Source organism: Schistocerca piceifrons, chromosome 6, assembly GCF_021461385.2.
Source record: "Schistocerca piceifrons isolate TAMUIC-IGC-003096 chromosome 6, iqSchPice1.1, whole genome shotgun sequence".
Classification (NCBI taxonomy): domain Eukaryota; kingdom Metazoa; phylum Arthropoda; class Insecta; order Orthoptera; family Acrididae; genus Schistocerca; species Schistocerca piceifrons.
Genome location: NC_060143.1, coordinates 472,259,924 through 472,281,857, shown reverse-complemented (window position 1 = coordinate 472,281,857; position 21,934 = coordinate 472,259,924). Strand labels below are relative to the sequence as shown.

At 44.0% G+C, this 21,934-nt stretch overlaps 1 protein-coding gene across 1 annotated transcript in view; it reads right to left on the bottom strand.

Moving 5' to 3' along the window:
• Positions 1 to 4,529: 4,529 nt before the first annotated feature.
• Positions 4,530 to 21,934, bottom strand: part of LOC124802622 (uncharacterized transmembrane protein DDB_G0289901-like) — a 100,113-nt gene continuing 82,708 nt past the window's right edge. The window contains exons 2-3 of the mRNA XM_047263511.1: positions 20,883 to 21,185; positions 4,530 to 4,908 (exon numbers count right to left, since the gene is read on the bottom strand). Of these exons, the coding sequence (XP_047119467.1) occupies positions 4,793 to 4,908; positions 20,883 to 21,150 (384 nt within the window). The 5' untranslated portion in view covers positions 21,151 to 21,185 and the 3' untranslated portion in view covers positions 4,530 to 4,792. The remainder of the gene's footprint in view (positions 4,909 to 20,882; positions 21,186 to 21,934) is intronic.

The following is a 21,934-nucleotide window of genomic DNA, read 5'->3' as shown; positions in this document are numbered from 1 at the left end:
GGTATGACAATGCTGGTTCCAGATCGCCCCTCCTCGAAAAAAATTTTAATCGACTATATATTATATAATGCTGGTCTACTGGCAGACCTGCCCTCAATTTTAGGTGATAATGAGTTGAAAGTGGCATGTGTTACGAGCCTGTGTTCTCTTTTCACCTCTACCTAAGCTCTTAGGTCGACGCTTTTAGTATGTTAGAGACGACTGTCTCATCCCTTTACTATTTTTATAATCCGCTGAAATTATTTTCTAGACTTGTCTGTTAGTGGCTGTCCAGATCAGATACCATTGTTCGTAATGGTCTGCCTTGTCTTGCTTGCTCCACTGTACCATTCAGAGGAGTCGCGTGTGTTCCTGTAAAAAAAAGATTACAAGGGAGCATATGTGGTATTATGTTGTATATTAAGCTATCCTCATTTTGTGTATTATAGCCCCATTCGCCTCACGCAGTCAGTGCTGATGACCGCTATATGGAGCGATCTCCAGATGTAGCAGTAACAACAACATGTCTCTTGTTTAGTGGTGAAGCGACATTTACCAACCATGGCCAGGTAAACCATTGAAACATGCGCTACTGGTCTGTTGACGGTCCCCATTGGCTTCCTCAGGTGCAATCAGTGTCCATGGAGTGTGGTGCGGGATAGCGAACCATCAGCTCATAGTTTGATTTTTTACAGACAGAACACTGATCATGCACAATTACCACAGCCTCCTAACAGACCATTTCCCACAGATGCTACATGTTCCTCTGCAGGCTACCTATGGTGCCAACATGATGGCCACCCCTTCCATAGTGCACTAAGTACAACAGCATATCTTCATGATTGTTTCCAGCTCGTTGGATTGGAGACATAGGACGTGTACCTTGGCTGGCCGATTCCCTGTATTTGATGGCTGTAGATTTTTTTCCGTGGGAAAAGCTGGAAGACGCTGTCTACAAGACAATACCAACTACACCCAGTGATTTGCTACGATGTATTACTGCAACCTGCTTGGACATCTCCGCTGAAATGTGCCATGTGCACCAGTCGTCCTTACCATACTGGAAGGACATATTGCCACTGCCACTGCCAGTGTCATTTTGAACACAACATGTGATGATCAATTGTCTAGTTACTGGTCATTGCTTTAGTGTGTACTACCACAGGTATTGTACAAGTGGTAGTGTGGGGACTTTTCAGAATATATCTCATGAAACAATCATACTAGAATCCTGCAACAAACACTACTGACATTCTTATTTATCCTAATTTTAGTCTGCTAATGCCAATAGACATTGTTCCATTTAAAAATGTGTATGTTTGCACAGAAAATAGACTTCCTAAGTAGTATTACAATCTGTTTAATGGCTAAAAATATGGGGTGCCTGACTACCAATTCGTTCTGTGAAAACCATACACAATAGCACTTTCCACTTCCACAATATTTGCAGTGAAAGTGTTTCTGATTCACCCAGGATAAATATGTATAGAAATACGATCACTGGGAACTATGTTAACTGATATGTTAATATATATTTTTATGTAAAATTATGTCAGTTTAGTTTCTGAATATTTGTATTTATTGTGCTCCTATTTTTTTCATTTCATCCATTAACTTGTGGTGCCATGTAAAGTCTATACGCAGCATGTTCAACACTTTCCATAAGTGTATATATATATATATATATATATATATATATATATATATATATATATATATATATATATATATATATCTGTGGCACTACAACAGTGTTAATTGTTAATGTTGTTTTACATGTATCAATTTATGTCATCAATTTATGGTTTGTAATACATGTCTCTTATTTAACTTTTAACTGGCTGAGTGGCCATTAGCTCCCTGAGGCCAAATAAATAAAAAAATGATCTCAAAAAGAATAAAAAACAGGTAATATAGATTCTTTGATCTGTCAGTTCCATGTTTACATGATATGATACTTATGTTACATGTGATCAGGAATTACTACTGTAAGATTTTACAGCATTAGCATACATGATAATCTGTGTACCACGAGGTAGGATGAAATTCATATCCTATCATATTAACACTTATATTGTTGTAACTGGGTTCTAGGTATATATATGGTTCTTAGCTTTCTAGATGCACATCAAGCTGAACATCCTAAAATTTATAACTGGCACGTATGCCACTGGTATACAGATATATGATGTAAGTAGACTTGCATTTCTGCTATTATGTGTACAGTTGTCACATCGTAGAAATTAATGTACATGGAGTTGTCTGTCACTCCGTATTAGATTCCACTGATGGTGGGTATACACCCAAATACTGATTTGGCATGTAAATATTTCAAGTGCAGCTCATGATATTCAGAACAAATCGTTTAATAAACAGTAAGAGCTGCCTTTCACTATCTAATGAAGTCTAATTCAGAGAACAATATTTCAGATGGTAGTTTAATAGTTGCAGCACTTTATTTCGTTAAAGCACATAACGTGTAAACCAGAGTGTATGACTTTAAAATAATGCACATTCTGTGGTAGTACATTAGCCAAAGATAAGTGAAATGCAAGCAATAACAAGCATAGACGTTGGCTTACACTGGTCCAAACTCCAGACAGCAGGATGAAGGTAAATTCAGCAGAGTATAAAGACAGTGCAGAACCTAACTTTGATTCAGAATAAAAATCATTTGTATATTCTTATATTTTGACATTGCCAATTAGAACATTTATAATAAATCATTGTAAATTCATACATTGAAGGTGCACTAGGTTGAACAATTCAGTCAAACACCGATACTGATATACATGTTCCAGCTACAAGCGAGTGACATACTGTGTACATTCGCTCAGCTGCTGATGCAAATTGACACATTACATGAATTTAGTGTATGAAAGATGAGCATTCACGAAGATATCATGTAGTACATGTAAAAGAATACTGTTAGATACACAAAAAATACATAAATACAAACACCAATGCACTTTTTCTTGTCTTACAATATTACTTTCACAGTGATTAGATCAAACATCTATCTATAATCTATGACAATAAAAGCAAAAGAGTTTGTTGAGGTTATGAAAAGCGACAGGTACCACGACAGCTAATGATAAACTTCCTGAAATAAGTGTACAGTCACCTGGAGCTTCCACACCATTATCATACTCACTTTCTTGGACTGGTACTTCGGCAAGAATTACATGATTTCATACAAATCACATTATAGCTACATAGTAAAGTGAAAACAATCTCATTATGAGAAAAATACTGCCAGTGTCATGCTTCAAAAATATTGTGTCTTAACTAGTTCATGTTGCTGTTGAACGAAAGAGTCAAATTTTCGCTATATTGATGATTCCAGACAACTTTCTTTCTTCAAAAGGAGTGAAACACATTGGTCATTAATATAACTGTATAACTACAGCTAATTTTCTCAGAAAAAAATTAATATTTCAGAGTGGACCACAGCAGGATCAAAGCGCATTTTTTTTTTAGTTTCGTACAAGGAATTCAACTTCCAAATTTCGTAATTATCATGTCTGGTCTAGTTCCTTCGAAATGATAATATCTGACAAGCTACTAGGAAACTTGGAATTATTACATATGGTGATGACAGAAAGGATTGTTCTTTCTTTGAGACTGATCACAGTAGACAGTAGTCACACATCTCTGTGCAAAGACGAAGCACAAAAACGCCAGACGAAAACTGAAACAGACTAATTGTTCTGTCAGTTATGAGCCTCCAACAGCTTTAATGTCATAACACTGATGATCTGCGCTTAAATGAACTTTTTTTTTGTTCTGAATGAAGCCAAGTGACAAACTACAGTAAGGACAGAAAACTTTGACAGCGGAGATTACCACTAAAAGCTAGCATGAAATATAGCTTACTTCATAAGTTCCACAAATCACTGTACATATTTTGGCTGGTTACAGCATAAATGAACACAGCACTTACCCTCACGAAGAAACAGAAATATAAACCATGACTGTAGCAGGTTACTTGACAGCCACTCAGCTAACTTTGCCATCACAGACACAAATCTTAATCAGTACAGGCACAGAGCAAGTCTTCACAGACTGAGGAAGTCAGTCTGAGCTGACCAAGGATGGTGATTAGTGCCTGGTCTGTAGCAAGTTAAACTACTTGCTTGAAGAAAGTGACATTGCTATTGAAGAAGTCTAATATCACAATGGATGGATTAAGTGATTCTGAATACAAAACAACTCATTTCTATTAATCTGGTGACCACCAGCTCTTTTTTATTAAAATAATTTGGTCCTTTCCAGAATGAGATTTTCACTCTGCAGCGGAGTGTGCGCTGATATGAAACTTCCTGGCAGATTAAAACTGTGTGCCCAACCGAGACTCGAACTCGGGACCTTTTGCCTTTCGCGGGCAAGTGCTCTACCAACTGAGCTACCGAAGCACGACTCACGCCCGGTACGCACAGCTTTGCTTCTGCCAGATGGTAGAGCACTTGCCTGCGAAAGGCAAAAGGTCCCGAGTTCGAGTCTCGGTCGGGCACACAGTTTTAATCTGCCAGGAAGTTTCAAATTTGGTCCTTTGTTTTTGCTGTAGTTAATTTGAATTCCCAAACCTAGACAAATGCTACGCATGTTCTATGTTAATTCGACTGTCCACAGACGAAATATTTGTATAAAATTGTTCTGTCTCCCTAATCGGAGACGAAAGTTTATAAACGGACCCAGCCACATATTCCATGTCTCGATGTGGCAAAATCAAAACTCCCAAGAACAGGAGTTGGTTAGCGCTGATGACATCCTTTGGCGCTGCTGTCCAGTGGGGTTGAGACTGCTGCTGGTGCTATAACAGGTTGCAGCAGTCACCGCCTCCCCCTCCCCTACGATTATCACGCTTGCGTTGGCTGCTGTCATCGTTGTAGTTGGTGGTGCTCGACCAGTTGGCGTTGTCAGCAGTTCCTGACAACAGAAGAACAGATGTTCGAGTGCTGCTACTTAGATGTGCACTGGAGCCACTCATTAACACTGGAAACTTTTCACTACAACAAGCTTCAAACGTCTAATTATGCATAGAATGGATACAGGGTGGTTATAATTAGACTGTCGCCTCCTGAGAGGGCTGCTGAGCCATGGCACTTGAATCGATATATTGCTTGTGGGCTGGTTCGCGATCTTGGGTAGAATTCAGCTGGCCATGATTTGGGGGTAGTTCGAGAGAGGGCGCGAGGTAGTCCAGTCAACAAGAGTAAAAAAGGGCGAATATGGGTCAAAATCGTGTACTCGTTATTTTTGTACAGTGGTAGGACGAGTGTCAAGAACGACATACTGAAAATCTCACTTTGGGGGCAAGGGGAGGGGGGGGGGGGGGCGTTTAAAGATCACTGCTTCATGTTTTTCTTTAATATTTCGAAAACAGCGACTTCTATCGAAAATATTTCCTAGTACAAAATTAAACTACATTAAATTATCTACAAGAAAGGCCTTACTCTATTTTTTTTCCTTGGACTAATAGTTTCTACATTGCAGGGAATGGGAAAATCGCATATTATTGAAATTTGTCATTTAATGGTAGAAATTAATGTTTACAGTTAAATGAAGTGTTAAGACTAAATATTAACCATCCAGTAGTCACGTGAATTTCTGCAACATTACTGGTTGTGTGGGTGTCACCCACCACTGTCTACACCGTTATTTTAACAACTAAGAAAACAAAATTGAATATATAAATCCATAATTCAATTAATTACTCAACTCCACACATGAATGTGCTATATGTATCATAATATCCACAAATAACCTATTTTAATGAAAACAGACAATAATGAACTTACATTGCAGTAAAACTGAATAAGAAGTGTAGTTACTGAACTTTTATACGAGCTCAGTAATACAACAGTTAAATCAGTATTCCGAAAATTACTTTTTGACACATATATTATATCAGTCCACAATGTCCAAACATTTGAAGCAAACACCCTTCAACTGATCAGGGCATGTCCATTTATCACACCTAACACACCACTTCCTGATTTATTTACCCCATGCCCGACCACACTCGTAACACCTTCCTCTTTTGCCCTTTCTTTCCTCTTGTGGTTTTTGTTTTTGGTTCTTCTTTTGCTTTAGGGCGCAAAAAACCACTGGAGTCATACACGCCCAAGTCAAGACCATAGAATACGAAGACAGAGAGTAGTTAAAAAACGACTGTACGTCGGTCCCAAATGACGTAAATAGAAGACAGCTAAAAATACGTTAGAGGAAAAAGGGCTAACAAAAGACACCATACAGAAACGGAGGTCCAAGACTAAAAGTTAAATGGCCCTCGCCATATTGCTGTGGCGGATAAAAAGTAAAACGCGGTCGACAGCCCGCGCGTCATTTGCTAAAACGGCTGACAGCTCAACCGGTAACCACAAACGTGAACGTAAACGGTTAAAAATGGGTGGTCCGTCAGGGAGTGGCAGACAGTTAAATCTTGGGCGCAATGTGCACAAAGTGGTGCGGTAGAGCCACTTATCAAATGACAATGGCTAAAAAGGCAGTGCCCAATATGAAGCCTACTGGAAATGACTTCCTCCCAGCGGGAGGGCCGAGAGGACGTCGTCCAAGCCACTGGGAGAGGCTTAATAAGCCAGAGTTTATTCCCGTGAAGTGAGGACCATTGGCGATACCAAAGGGACACCACCTCCTGTGAGACGGCAACACAGAGATCATCAGAGGGAATATAAGGACTCGTGGGCTGAGGTACAAGGACTAAAGCCTTGGCAGCAACGTCAGCGGCCTCGTTTCCTGGCAGACCGACATGACCAGGAACCCACAAACATCACACTGGCTCTACCAAGAATGAGGAAGTGCAATTTTCCTGGACCCGCTGCACTAAGGGATGGGCGGTGTACAGCACACATAGACTTTGAAGGGCACTGAATGAGTCTGAGCAGAGGACACAATGGAAAAGACTGTGTCGCCAGATGTACTCCGTGGCCTGATACAGGGCGTAGAGCTCAGCTGTAGATACTGAGCAGTGTGCTGGAAGCCGATATAGAAAGACAAGGGTGCCAATGACGAAGGCACACCCGAACCCATGTCAGTATGAGAGCCATGAGTGTATGCAAAGGTACTGTCGCGAAGTTCCATGTGAAGGTCATGAAACTGAAGGCGATAGGCTGAGGTTGGAGTGGTGTCCTTAGGAAGCGAATGAAGGCCAATGTTAACATGGGCCGCTTCACGAAGCCAAGGTGATGAAGGGTTCACACCCACCAGGAAAGGTGCAGGTAGTGTGAAGTTAAGCTGCCGTAGCAAGTGTCGAAAACGGACTCCAAGAGGTAACAGAGAAGCGGGACGCACCCGATACTGGCGATCAAAGGAATCATCAAAGAAGGAGGCATAAAATGGGTGGCCATGCATGGCAGACAAACAGCATGCATACCTGCTGAGAAGAAAGCCAAAGCGGTAGGACAGTGGTCGTTCGGCAGCTTCAGCAAACAGACTCTCAACCAGGCTAGTGTAAAAGGTGCCCATTGCCAAACAGATGCCACGATGGTGGATAGTGTTGAGACAGTGTAAGATGGATGGACGTGCAGACGCATAAACAAAGCACCCATAGTCGAGTTTCGAACGGAGGAGGGTGGTTCGATCGGCACCCAATGAAGTACCATTGAGGACACGTAGGACACTGAGGAACTGCGTACAGTGGACTGCCAGGTAAGACACATGGGAGGACCAAGAGAGTTTCCTATCGAGTATGAACACCAGGAATTTTGTAGTTTCAACGAGTGGAAGGGCAACGGCACATGATGTAAGGATGGTGCGAGAAACCAATTACGTCGCCAGAAATTCATACAGACGGCTTTGTCAGTGGAAAAGCGAAAGCCATTGTCGGTGCTCCAGGAGTGAAGACGATCAGTACATCGCTGAAGACGCCGCTCAGTGAGACAGGTCCGTGGAGAACTGCAATAGATGGCAAAATCGTCAACAATAAGGGAGCTGGAGATGCCCAGCGGGAGACAGGTTGTTATAGGGTTTATGGTGATAGCAAAGAGAAAGACGCTCAGGATGGAACCCTGACGTTTACCATTTCCTGGATAAAGGTGTCCGACAAGGCAGAACCCACGTGCACCTTGAAAACTCGGTCTTTTAAAAATGCCTGAAGGAAACACGGCAGGCGCCCACAGAAGCCCCACGTGTAAAGAGTATGGAGGATAGCAGTTCTCCAGCAGGTGTTGTAGGCTTTCTCCAAATCGAAAACGTGGCTACAGTCTGGGATTTCCGCAGGAAACCATTCATGACATGGGTGGAAAAAGTAACGAGATGGTCAACTGCAGAACGCTGCACGCGACATCCACACTGTGCATTCGTCAGTAAATTGCGAGACTCGAGCCACCATACAAGCTGGGCATGAATCATACGTTCCATCACCTTGCAAACGCAGCTGGTAAAAGAGATAGGGCGGTAGCTAGAAGGAACTTTTTTTTCCTTACCGGGCTTAGGTATGGGTATGACGGTGGATTGTCCGGGAAATGTGACCTCTGTCCAGATGTGGTTGTTTGTATTAAACAGAAAGTGCTTGCCCACAAGAGAAAGATGCTGCAACATTTGAATGTGGATGGCGTCTGGCCCTGGGGCGGAGGATTGGGATGGACTGAGAGCATGATCTAGCTCGCTCATAGTAAAGGCGGCATTGTAGCACTCACGATTCAGAGAAGAAAAGGATACAGCCTGAGCCTCCTCCACTCGTTTCCAATGGAGGAAGACAGGGTGATAGTGGGAAGAGCTCGAAACCTCCGCAAAATGTCGGACCAATGTGTTGGAGATAGCAATAGGGTACACGACGACTCTGCTACTGTCAGGCCGGAAACTGGCGAACGGATCTTGGTCCCATAGAGCTGTCGGAGGTTGACCCATACGACAGAGGAAGTGGTGGAACTGGTAAAAAAAAACTAGTGAATGAAATCCAGCTAGCTTTTTTGCTGTCCCGTGGAACGTGACGACGCTTTGCAAGCATCTGTTTATAATGAATGCACTTCGCCATCGTAGGATGACGGTTAAAAACGTGGAGAGCATGTCTCCGTGAGCGAACTGTGTCGTGGCATGCGTCAGTCCACCAAGGGACTGGGACACGACGTGGTAAAGAGGAAGTGTGAGGAATGGAACGTTCTGCAGCAGTAAGAAAAAGGTTTGTGAGATATTCCACCTGGTCATCACAAGTGGGGAAATCTTGTTCGTCAAAGGTAGCCAGGGAAGAGTAAAGCTGCCAGTGAGCCTTAGTAAGCTGCCATTTGGGCGTGCACACAGATGGCGTAGGAGTCAGCAAACTGTTAGCACATAGGAAATCGTGGCTCGAGTATGTGTCAGAAAGAACGGACCACTCAAGACGATGGGCAAGCTGGGCAGTGCAGAAGGATAAGTCCAAATGGGAATAGACGTGCAAGGAGTCGGAAAGGAAAGTAGGGTCTCCAGTGTTAAGGCAGAAGAGGTTAGGTTGGTTAAGAAGGTTAACCAAGAGGGCACCTCTCTGTCAGGTCGTGGGAAACTGCAAAGGGGATGATGCATATTAAAGTCACCGAGCAGTAAAATTGGGGGGGGGGGGGTAGCTACCCAATAAGCTGAAAGAAGTCCGCCCTCGTGACACTGATTGATGGACATATATGGTACACAGGGAAAAAGTCAGGTGGGGAAGGAAAAGGCGAATTGCAACAGCTATAAAACAGGTAGTCAGGGAGATGGGTTGACTATGATTGTCATCCCGTATGAGCAGCATGATTCCCCCCAGAGACGGAAAGCCGACCTTAGGGGGACGGCCAAAACGAATCAGTAGGAAATGTGAAAGTGCAAAGTGGTCGTGAGGGTGCAATTTCGTTTCCTGAAGGCAGAGTACAAGGGGATGGCAGTGCAGGGTAGACGCGCGGTCTAGGGCATCTTGTCACAGTTCGCGTGGCTCTCCCATCGGAGATTCGAGTCCTCCCTCGAGCATGGGTGAGAGTGTTGTCCTTAGCATAAGTTAGTTTAAGTTCGATTAAGTAGAGCTCAGCAGTTTGGTCCCATCGTCCTTTCACAAATTTCCAATTTACAAGGGGATGCTGCAATGCTAAAAGCAGCCGTAAACCTCTTTGTGGGACCGAAGGCCATGAAAGTTCCATTGGAGGAGAGTCATGATGAGGAAGAGATGTAGGGGTGTCACCTCAGCGGCTGCTGAGTGACAGCCAGTGAAGAATCACTACTGCAGGGCACAGAAGCAGGAAGATCCTGCTCCATGGGGTGCACGGACACATTGGCTTGCCTGGCCTGTTGTTCTGTGGAATGCAACGCTGAAAAACGGTTGGTGGTGCGAACAGACGACATGGAGGCCAGCCGGGCTAAGGTATCATGTGGCGACACTGTCAAAGGGGATCTTCGAGTTGGCGAATGAGAAGACCGTTTGCCTTTGGTGGACTTCTTCGAGCCTTACCGGTTAGGGGATGACTCGGGTGTTGTTTGGCTGGAGGGACAAAGGAACTTCAAGGGAGTACTCCTTCTGTCCTTACCGGCCTACTGGTTGTGTAGCTGGTGGTTTCGGCCCTTGAGGCCAGAGTTTGACGGCTTGTTGCACAGCTGGACAGGGGATGAAGATGCTACCTTGACACTGGGCGACTTCACAACCTCAGAGATGAATTTGAGGTGGCATGTTTGTGTGGCCATGTCCTTCATGGAGCGAAAGATAACAAGAAAAGGACTATATGTGCCAGATGGGAGAATGCATGGTTTGCAACTAGCCAGTAACTTACAAGCTACTGGGTAGGGCACTTTTTACTTTACCCGGATTTCTTGTACAGCTCGCTCATAAAGATACAAGGGACAATCCCGTGAGGAGGTGGCATGGCCGCCATTTCAGTTGATACAGTGGGGAAAAGGAGGCGGACAATCGCCCTTGTGTGCATCCCTACCACAGGTGACACATTTGGCTGGGTGATGATACTAGTAGCAGTGCATTGGGTTCAGAATACACAGCCGGACTGTGATAATTTCATATCCTGCTTTGATCTTGGACGGAAGCACTATTATATTAAACTCTTGTGTCATGTTTACAGTCTTCTCCGTTCCATGCAATGCAAGGCCATGCCTCCTGATCTTAGGTACCTGTGGTGCTTGATATCTCCTTTATATCAGGGGTTTTGTAAGTTCCTATTCATTATTGGTTAGGAAAGTAGTTATTTTCATGGCTTTATCTCCATTTTTACTGAATAAAAATTTGAAAAATAAATAACTTAGCTATTGACATAGAAGCGGAAGTGGTAACACCAATGGTTGTGTTGGTGATAATTGACAACAATAGCACACAATGTGGATAAACGTATTTTTACACTCCCTAACAATAGCCACGTTCAAACATCAATAGTGAAATACTGACCTTTAAAGTGGAACTCGAAGCTTTACAAATTCACATCTGTGGAAAACCCGTACAGGCAACAACATAACAGAAAGAAAATCGCTGGGTGACACCCGCACGACTATTCAAGACTGTACAATATCCCTCCCACTGAGGTATAAATTGTGTTCTTGGGCTGTGACTGCTAGTGTTGGAAAGGAGTGGCGGTGGAGGGTAGAAATGTGAGGGAAGGGAGATCGCCAGAATGAGATGACTAACTTCGCTCATTTGTGTGTCTGCAAAATGGAGAGTGAGAAACCATGTCCCTATTCTCTCTACTTCACTATGTCATGGGAAGCTACTACATACTACACTCCTGGAAATTGAAATAAGAACACCGTGAATTCATTGTCCCAGGAAGGGGAAACTTTATTGACACATTCCTGGGGTCAGATACATCACATGATCACACTGACAGAACCACAGGCACATAGACACAGGCAACAGAGCATGCACAATGTCGGCACTAGTACAGTGTATATCCACCTTTCGCAGCAATGCAGGCTGCTATTCTCCCATGGAGACGATCGTAGAGATGCTGGATGTAGTCCTGTGGATCGGCTTGCCATGCCATTTCCACCTGGCGCCTCATTTGGACCAGCGTTCGTGCTGGACGTGCAGACCGCGTGAGACTACGCTTCATCCAGTCCCAAACATGCTCAATGGGGGACAGATCCGGAGATCTTGCTGGCCAGGGTAGTTGACTTACACCTTCTAGAGCACGTTGGGTGGCACGGGATACATGCGGACATGCATTGTCCTGTTGGAACAGCAAGTTCCCTTGCCGGTCTAGGAATGGTAGAACGATGGGTTCGATGACGGTTTAGATGTACCGTGCACTATTCAGTGTCCCCTCGACGATCACCAGTGGTGTACGGCCAGTGTAGGAGATCGCTCCCCACACCGATGCCGGGTGTTGGCCCTGTGTGCCTCGGTCGTATGCAGTCCTGATTGTGGCGCTCACCTGCACGGAGCCAAACACGCATACGACCATCATTGGCACCAAGGCAGAAGCGACTCTCATCGCTGAAGACGACACGTCTCCATTCGTCCCTCCATTCACGCCTGTCGCGACACCACTGGAGGCGGGCTGCACGATGTTGGGGCGTGAGCGGAAGACGGCCTAACGGTGTGCGGGACCGTAGCCCAGCTTCATGGAGACGGTTGCGAATGGTCCTCTCCGATACCCCAGGAGCAACAGTGTCCCTAATTTGCTGGGAAGTGGCGGTGCGGTCCCCTACGGCACTGCGTAGGATCCTACGGTCTTGGCGTGCATCCGTGCGTCGCTGCGGTCCGGTCCCAGGTCGACGGGCACGCGCACCTTCCGCCGACCACTGGCGACAACATCGATGTACTGTGGAGACCTCACGCCCCACGTGTTGAGCAATTCGGCGGTACGTCCACCCGGCCTCCCGCATGCCCACTATACGCCCTCGCTCAAAGTCCGTCAACTGCACATACGGTTCACGTCCACGCTGTCGCGGCATGCTACCAGTGTTAAAGACTGCGATGGAGCTCCGTATGCCACGGCAAACTGGCTGACACTGACGGCGACGGTGCACAAATGCTGCGCAGCTAGCGCCATTCTACGGCCAACACCGCGGTTCCTGGTGTGTCCGCTGTGACGTGCGTGTGATCATTGCTTGTACAGCCCTCTCGCAGTGTCCGGAGCAAGTATGGTGGGTCTGACACACCGGTGTCAATGTGTTCTTTTTTCCATTTCCAGGAGTGTATTTCAAAATCATAACGACTCTTCCGCAGCACGCCTTGCAAATCATTAGTGTTTCACTGTGCAGACACACCTCGAGAGTGTTTATTTTCCACAAAATGCGTTGTACACAGACGCATCTAGGAAGTATTTATTTTCCACAAAATGTGTTAACCCTAATTGGAATACAGAAATTAGTGACTAATGAGGCTACACATATGTATGAAGAGAGTCTACGTAAATCTCCGCACACTGCCTTGCTCTGCTAGTCATCCTGTATGACTGTTTTGACTTTCTCCTGGGTAAAGGTCAGTTACCCCACCTCCAGAACTGCTCGCTCGTCAGTTTACATACACAATAATCGGCGAATCTCTCCCCAGCAGCTGGCCGCTGTGGCCGAGCGGTTCTAGGTGCTTCAGTCCGGAACCGCGCTGTTGCTCCTTAGGTTAGTTAGGTTTAAGTAGTTCTAAGTCTAGGGGACTGATGACCTCAGATGTTAAGTCCCATAGTGCTTAGAGTCATCTGAGCCAATGGGAACGCTAGACGGTAGATTTCGATTCTGTCCCGTCATGCTATTCTGCTCGTCGTCCGGTGCAGCACGCTGTAGCAAGTAGTTTCGCAGACATTTATCTAGAGTGCAAATGAAGACTTTCGAACACCAAGGATCGGTATTGTGGTGAGATTACAGCCAGCCGCAAGCATTGTGATTGCCTTCATACGACTAGAAATTGCGGTAGGCATCACGTTAGGTAAAGACACCGGTTCGCGTGTTTTTGCAAAATATTTTGTCTGCGTTCGCATTTTACTCCATTCAGAACAAACGGTGACCGGATTCCCTCGCCGTATTAGGACTCTGTAAACTCAAGTGACTTAATAGTATTTTTCCACTCATTGCCAAGGTTCCACGCGCTTTGTGACATTATGTCTTTGGTAATCAGAGATGTTGTTAGAAAACATGTTAACTATTCTTAGTCGATAATTATTCGTCACCACCATGACGAAGTTGAATTAACGAACTACTGGTATATTACACTGTTTATTTATTGCAATTAGATTTCACAAATTTATTAATTCATGCCTTTTCCTCGTATTACCAATTTAAGACTAATTTCAGCCACATATAGTTGGCTCCATGGTAGCATTCTCATATACTTTCAAGAGATGGTGTGCTTTAGTTGGCTGTAAGTTAGGATTCTCATGCACTTTGAAGGAGTGGTGTGCTTATTGCCTTTGCTTGGAGCTGAACTGAAGATTACAATGTACATGCGTTTTCCGTTAGAATTTCTCGTTTTATAAAATTTTGTAAAGTTAAAGAGGATGCAGTTATTCAGAGATTTCTTGCTGCTGAGACTACGTGGACCATTGGTTTCACCACACAGGCTAAATATTTATGATTTATTAGGCAAATTATTTTACAGATGGCAAAGGCTTTTCTCTCTGGAGAAATCTGACTTATAAGGTGCGATTTATAACACTCGGAGCTCCGATTTAGAACACTTGGTGGTCGTGTTGTATATAGTTAACTGTGTCACGAACGTGTTCAAATTTAATTGTGTCACTTTCAAGTAATTTTCCACTTTTGTTGCGCTTTGAGTAAGTTTGCCATCTCCTATCGTTAGTGAAATCGTCAGTATCTGTTATACTTGGCTCACATTCACTTTCTGGTGGCAAATTTCACGGCATGAAGTGTATTCGTCACTTTCTATGTACACTCATATTTAGTCACAATAGGATAGTGTGTGTAATGTTACGTTGCGAAATAACTCATTTCATGTTATTATATGGGCTTGGATGTAGTCGTAACACCCTTTCTGACCAAATTTTTTTACGGGTATGTGAATGGTAATTCTTATTTGGAAATGCAAACGTGGTTAATGCCTTAGCTCAAAGACAAGGAAGTCACGGATCACATATGATTACAACAAGACTGAGCTTCAGTAAACTTCACAAAACATGTGTGTGAGTTCCTTAATGGATAATTTTTAGGCTGCGGGATGGAGCGTGTTCATAAGACCCTCTACACCCACTGAGACGACCAACACGATGTTCAGACCTTACCTCACCAGACAGCTCAATATGGGGAATGATTTAGTTCCATGTGACTTAACCTCGGTACAAGACTAATGAAGAATTGTACAAAAGATCTATAATTCTTCGCGACCAGGTGCTCAAAATAAGAGAGGACGCTTCACCTGCAACCTGTATGTGAAACTTAACAGATTTAAGTGTTCAGAAAAGGCTATCCAGTCTAAAGTCTGACAGATAGCAAGAGGGCCACTTTTTTGCGGTCCAATCACCGGCGTTTTTCTTGCAGCTCGGTTTTCAAACCGCCCAATAACAATGAATAATTTGCACCTGTAACAGTTTTACCCTTTTCCAGATAGTAATGAAGATTATCGCTTGCGAATCACAAAAGACAGTCGCCATAACCTTTCCGGCCGAAGGACTGGTCTTCGCCTTTTTTTGGTGCAGATTCTCCCTTGGTAACCCATTATTTAGATTTTTGTTTGGTCTGAGGAGTATAGAAATGTATCCATGTTCCATCCACAGTGACGAAACGACGCTTAAAGTCCTGTGGATTCTTCCTGAACAGCTACGAACCATCCTTGCAACACTTCACACGATTCCGTTTTTGGTCAAGCGCGAGCCATCGCGGAACCCATCTTGCGGATAGCTTTCTCATGTCCAAATGTTTATGCTAAATATTATGTACCCGTTGAATCGAGATGCCCACAGCACTAGCAACCTCATGCACCTTAACTCTTCCGTCATCCACCACCATATCATGGATTTTATCAATGACTTCTGGAGTCGTAATCTCCACAGGGCGTCCAGAACGTTCAGCATCACTTGTGCCCATATTGCCACTCCGAAAATTTTGAAACCACTTATAAACTGTTCTAATCGAAGGTGCAGAGTCATCGTAATGTTTATCAAGCTTCTCTTTAGTCTCCTGAGGCATTTTGCCTTTCATTAAGTAATGTTTAATCACCACACAAAATTCTTCTTCGTCCATTTTTTGACACTCACTCGACTTCCCTGATTCACACGAATGCCAAACACAAAGAAATAGACCAATATGGATGAAACTTGGTGTGCGTTCTTTCTAAAGATGCTATACCAGGGAGTGAAGGGGGAGTTTCCAAGTTACACGTCAGCCGCTGCAAGTTCGTAAATTTTCACCCTGTACGAAGACTGGGAGGCGTGGTTACACAACGTGATTTGGGGGGGGGGGGGGGGGGTAACAAATTGAGCTCGCTAATTGAAAGATGAAATGACGGGAATTTCAGCGCCCTGGAGGATAGTGTAAGGTACAGTTTAACTTCCATGTCGAATAGACCTTCCTCGCGGTCCGATGCTCGAATATTTAAGCACCCTCTGCACTTCTCTTTCCGATCGCCAAATATTAAACAGACCGCACCTCTGCAAGACAATTAGCACAGGCAACAGGCGCCGAGCGTCAGGAAAATAGACTACATCAGGCACCGAGTCTGATCAGGATTAGGCTGAGAGCATAAGAGGAGAGCCTCATTTTCAGTCATTCGTATGTTTCAGATTCCTATATTTTGGGGCCAATATGAGACGACACCATTTGCATATCAAATTTCTGAAGCATCGAAAAAGCCTTTGGAATCGTAAATCCTCAGATGCTCCGCACAATGTCATGGAGGACACGGAGATGAATAGGTCTGCGAGAAACGCACGTTGGTGAGCACACAGGTACGCTGGATCTGTGATTTTTACATGTAAATACTCCAATACACAATACACTGTTTTGAATTATGCATTGTTCATTATAAGAATCAACATAACATAAACAAACACAAACGTGATGATTGATCAGCAGCCGTAGTACAGGTACACTGGTATTGTTACGCTGTTGTAAGTAGGTCCTACTTATGTATTAGACATCTTATTACTGAGTAAAGCTAAATGAAATTTAAGATATTATAATGTATTAACAGCCATTAAAGTTTTTCTCGATCATGCGTTAGCTACGTGGTTTTTATTTCAAGAATCGTTTACAGTCACAGTCTCTGTTCTGCTGTGTTCTGAGTGTCGCGCTGTGTGAAAATGGTTGACGCTGCTTCGTGCTCCGTAGTGAAAAACATGCGTGGAAGTTCTCATTGTTTTTCTCAAGTTTACAGAAGAATTCGGCTTTGAAGCTTCCCAAGCAACTGCATTACTACAGTTAAGGATTCGTAGCTGAACCAGTAGCGTTATGATACATTCCGTGGATCGATGGTTCAAATCTCACTTCGATCTTCCTTTTTTTCGTTCTCTTCGGAACACCTACATCTTTTAAATATAAAATTCATCAAATTTATGCTAACTGACACATATCTAAGCATCATTGTTATGAAAAATTCACATTGTTTCTAATTATGCACTGCACGCAGAATTCCAGTATTCATTGCAAATATGAATTCTTAATGATCGACTGTAAGTAAAGGTTGTTTAAGTGAATAAAACATAACGAATTGAATTATTAGGGCAAAAACGAATTTCAAATACCCTTTATTTAGACTATCGGGTATTTTATACCACAGATGTGGTCTCACACTAGCCAGAGTTATAAACGTCATAGAAACATGAAAACCAATAATTTTCATAGCATCCAGCACACCATATGAATGCTTCTTTTTTACACATTCCACGGCACTTCATCAATATGAACACGGCTGATCTGGCCAAGTTGAAGGATCTGTTGCCCCTTCATCTACATTTGCATCTCCCATGTAGTCTGCACACCACCATGAGGTGCATGGCAGAGGATACGTCCCATTGGATGAGTTATTAGGTTCTCTTCGTGTTCCATTCATGTATGGAGCGTGGGAAGAATGATTGAAGGCCTCTGTGCGTGCAGTAATTATTCTAGTCTTATCCTCACCATCCCCGTGTGAGCGATACATAGGGGGTTGTAGTACATCCCCTGAGCGCGGAGTGTACAGGAACTTCTAACTCTACAGGTAATACAGAGGGGTCTAAAAAAATGTATCCACTGTTTAAAAGTCCATAACTTGCAAACGAATTGACGGAGTTGTCTCATTTTTGGTGAAAGTGTAGCTTAAAGGCCAACTTAAAGATATCACTGTAGGTGTTCGAAACGGTCACCATTAACATCCATACACAAACGATGCCGCCGCACTGCAGCACGAACTACTGACTGCAACGTGTTCAGTTGGATATTTGCACATGAATGTACGATGGATTCTCGAAGTTCTTTCCATGTGCGTGGCTTTTTTCGATAAACGACGTCCTTTAGTGCTCCCCACAAGTAAAAGTCCAGATGGGTTAGGTCTGGGGAATGTGGTGGATACTCCACAGCACCTCTACGGCCTATCCATCTTCCTGGTAGATTTTCGTCGAGATACGCCCTAACACGTTTTTGGTAGTGGGCTGGGGCACCATCTTGTGGAAAGTAAACTCTTCCGTCTCCATACAAGTCTTGGATGGCAGGTAAAATGGATGTCTGAAGCTTCTGAAGGTACACCTCACCGGTAACTGTGCCGTCAAAGAAGAATGGCCCAATCAAGCCCCGGTAAGACAACCCACACCACACATTTACTACTGGAAAATTCACGGCTTTGTCTACATGGACGTTCGGATTTTCGGCGGCCCAGTAGATGCAATTGTGGCGATTTACTGTACCACTGAGTTTGAACTGTGCCTCATCAGACCACACAATCATCTCTGCAAACTCTTCATCCTTGAGCACCATGTTAGTAAACCACTCGCAGTGCTCCATTCTACGATCTGGGTCGTCCTCGTTCATTGCGTGTAGCAATCGTGGGATGTGGCACTTCCACTTTGCTGTCTTCGAAATTTGCCGAACACTTGAGCGACTCACTCCAGTTTTACGGGCACATTGTCTCGGAGACTTCTGTGGTGAGCGAGTGAATTGTTGTAACACACGAGGGGAGTTAGCTGGAGTTGTTACTGTTACAGGTCGTCCAGATCGTTGTTTGTGTACATCTTTAACACAGCCTTCGGTTTCAAATTTGTCTCGAATGCGATGAATCGTTAAACGTGTCGGTGGCTCTGTTTGATAGTCATTTCGCCATTGCCGTTGAATCTCATTAATGTTTTCGTACTTAAAACACCACTTCAAAACTGACTTCCTTCCGTCGAATGTAAGTCTTGCGCCAGCCATGTTTACTCGAGTAACTAGGTGCAAAAAAATGGTTCAACTGGCTCTGAGTACTATGGGACTTCACATCTGAGGTCATCAGTCCCCTAGACTTAGAACTACTTAAACCTAACTAACCTAAGGACAACACACACGTCCATACCCGAGGCAGGATTCGAACCTGCGACCGTAGTGGTTGGGCGGTTCCAGACTGAAGCGCCTAAAACCGCTCGGCCACACCGGCCGGCCGGCTACGTGCAACTAAGAAGAAAACACTGACTCTCTGGCGTGTGTCATCTGACTAAACAAAACAACGCAAAACAACGTTTGTGTGGCTATTGCCGGAACTACAAACTATTACACTACTAAAGATGAGACAACTTCGTCAATTAGTTTGCCAGTTATGGACTTTTAAACAGTGGATACATTTTTTTGGACCCTTCTGTATTTAGCAGCCGCAGTCTAGTGGAGCAGGGACCACAGGTCACGTGGGATGTGGTCGCTTTCCACGTGGCTCCCGCCCCGCCCTTCCCGTGATTCTATTATAGTTCAATTCTTTTATCTTGGCGGTTCACGCATGCTCGCCCAGACGCGGGAAATTGCTGCGTTGCCAGTTGTACGTGCCAAGAGAAGCAGCGCCATAATATAGTTCGCAAACTTACGTTTAGGGGGGAGCGCGCTGTTTATGAAGTAAAGCCACCACGGCCGCATTAACCCTTTCGCTGCTACAGAGACGTGCTCCCCGCATTCCGCGATGTGCGCGATTTTGTCATCATTGCACTGCTCGCCTGTGCAGACACATGGTGTTCCGACTGCTTTGACACACTTTATCGTTCGATTTCACAAAAACTACTTGGCCCAAAAATTTGATTTTTACACATCTTCTTGACTGATAACTTCCCCCCATAAATGACTTAATTTTGTTTCGATGTTCAACGCAGTTATTGTGCAGCAGTAGATGTAGTAAACCATTGCACGAGATTTTGAAGCGTTTGCAAAGGCAAAAGTCCATAGCGTATACTTTCCGTATAGTCGATTTTAGTTGCCACTAGAAATTTCAAAAAATTACATTCAAACGAATAAAATTCATGGAGTAAGACACTTCGATATTGTTTTTAAAATAAAAAAGATATTAAGCACTGATCAAAGTTTGAACTCAGAACCCTTTGCTTCGCAGCCATGCACTTCAACCATTACGCTAACGCAGCTCGTCATTCAATATTACTACCGGAGGACTTTAAAACATTACGCAAAACACCGACAAACACTGTTGGTATGATTATGAATTATTCACGTTTCATCGAAGTACAATAGGAAATAAACAATTACCGCTCTTCTTTATTGCGAAAAAGCGGTTAGTGAGAATGATACAAACACCTTTCCTTGCTATCACCTGAATTAGGAGGCTTGTTGCTTGTTTGGTTTAATTAATTAATAGAGTATGAAGCAATTGGTATAAAGAATGCTTTTTCCAAACTTTCTATAAAAGAAAGTCTGCTATCAAGACATTGCTTTTGTTGAATTTATTTATGACTGAACGTTTCTAAAACTGAGGACACTCGTCCGTGCTCTGCACTGCAGTCGAGCTCTGGCAACGTCGTTGGCTGACTGTATTTTGTGACGTCAGATGCGCAGAACGAACCTAAACTCGGCCGCCGTCATAAATGACGCTCACATTAGACAGCTCAGTTCACCTGTGTCAGCTCCGGCTCCAGCCCCATACGACTTCCACCAGTCGTTGTTGTCGGTGCTGGACTCGGTCTTGTTGTCGCTGCCCCAGTGGTTGGAGCTGTGGTCGCCACCGCCCCAGTGGCTGGACGAGTGGTGGTGACTGTCGCTGCTGCCGTGGTCTCCACCGCCGCCCCCACCGCTCCAGGAGGAGTCTCCGCCTCCGGAGAAGCCACCCCCACTGTCGCAACCTCCGCCGGTGTCCCCACCGCCACTGTCACAACCGTCACTCATCGAGCTGCTGACTGCAAAGTGATCTCAGCAATAACCTGAAAAGGGCAGAAAACATAGTATAAGAGACCAAGAGATGAATACAGTTAAGCAGATTCAGAAGGATGTGTGCTGCAGTAAGTACTGGGAGATGAAGAAGCTTGCACAAGATAGAGTAGCATGGAGAGCTGCATCAAACCAGTCTCAGGACTGAAGACAACAACAACAACAAAGTGTTTTTTTTTTTTTTTTGGAAAGGATGCACAACGTTATAAAATGATTCTACGACTACATTCAGAAGCAAAGAAAAGTGTGCTGTCAATGGCATTTCGTGTACGAGTCCAATTTACCTTCCCATTCAAAATTCGCAAAGAGAATACAGAAAAAGCAAACTTTTTTTTAAGTCTCTGATTTCCGATACACGAGAGCTGGCCGGGACGTTGTAGAACTTTTTTTCAGTCAAGCCTGGAAGTGGGGTTCCCGAGTGGTGGTATTTGTGAGGGTATTTCCAGTTCCAGAGTCACCTGATAAACAGAGAACCCTCCTGAAGATCTTCGTTGAATCCGGAGAACTATACCTATTTTAATACATTTCTGCGACAGTACTGTCCATTATCCCAGAAAAAATTAAACTTACGTTTACCTGTATGTACGTACATTGATGAAAAAAAAACAAAAAAAAAACGCAACACCAAGGAGGAACGGTGCAACTCAAACTAAAATTGGTAGGCATGTTTCTACATAGGGAAGATGATGTCTATCCAAATTTCTCACCAGTTGCATAAGAGTGGTGTTCTGACTGGTTTGGT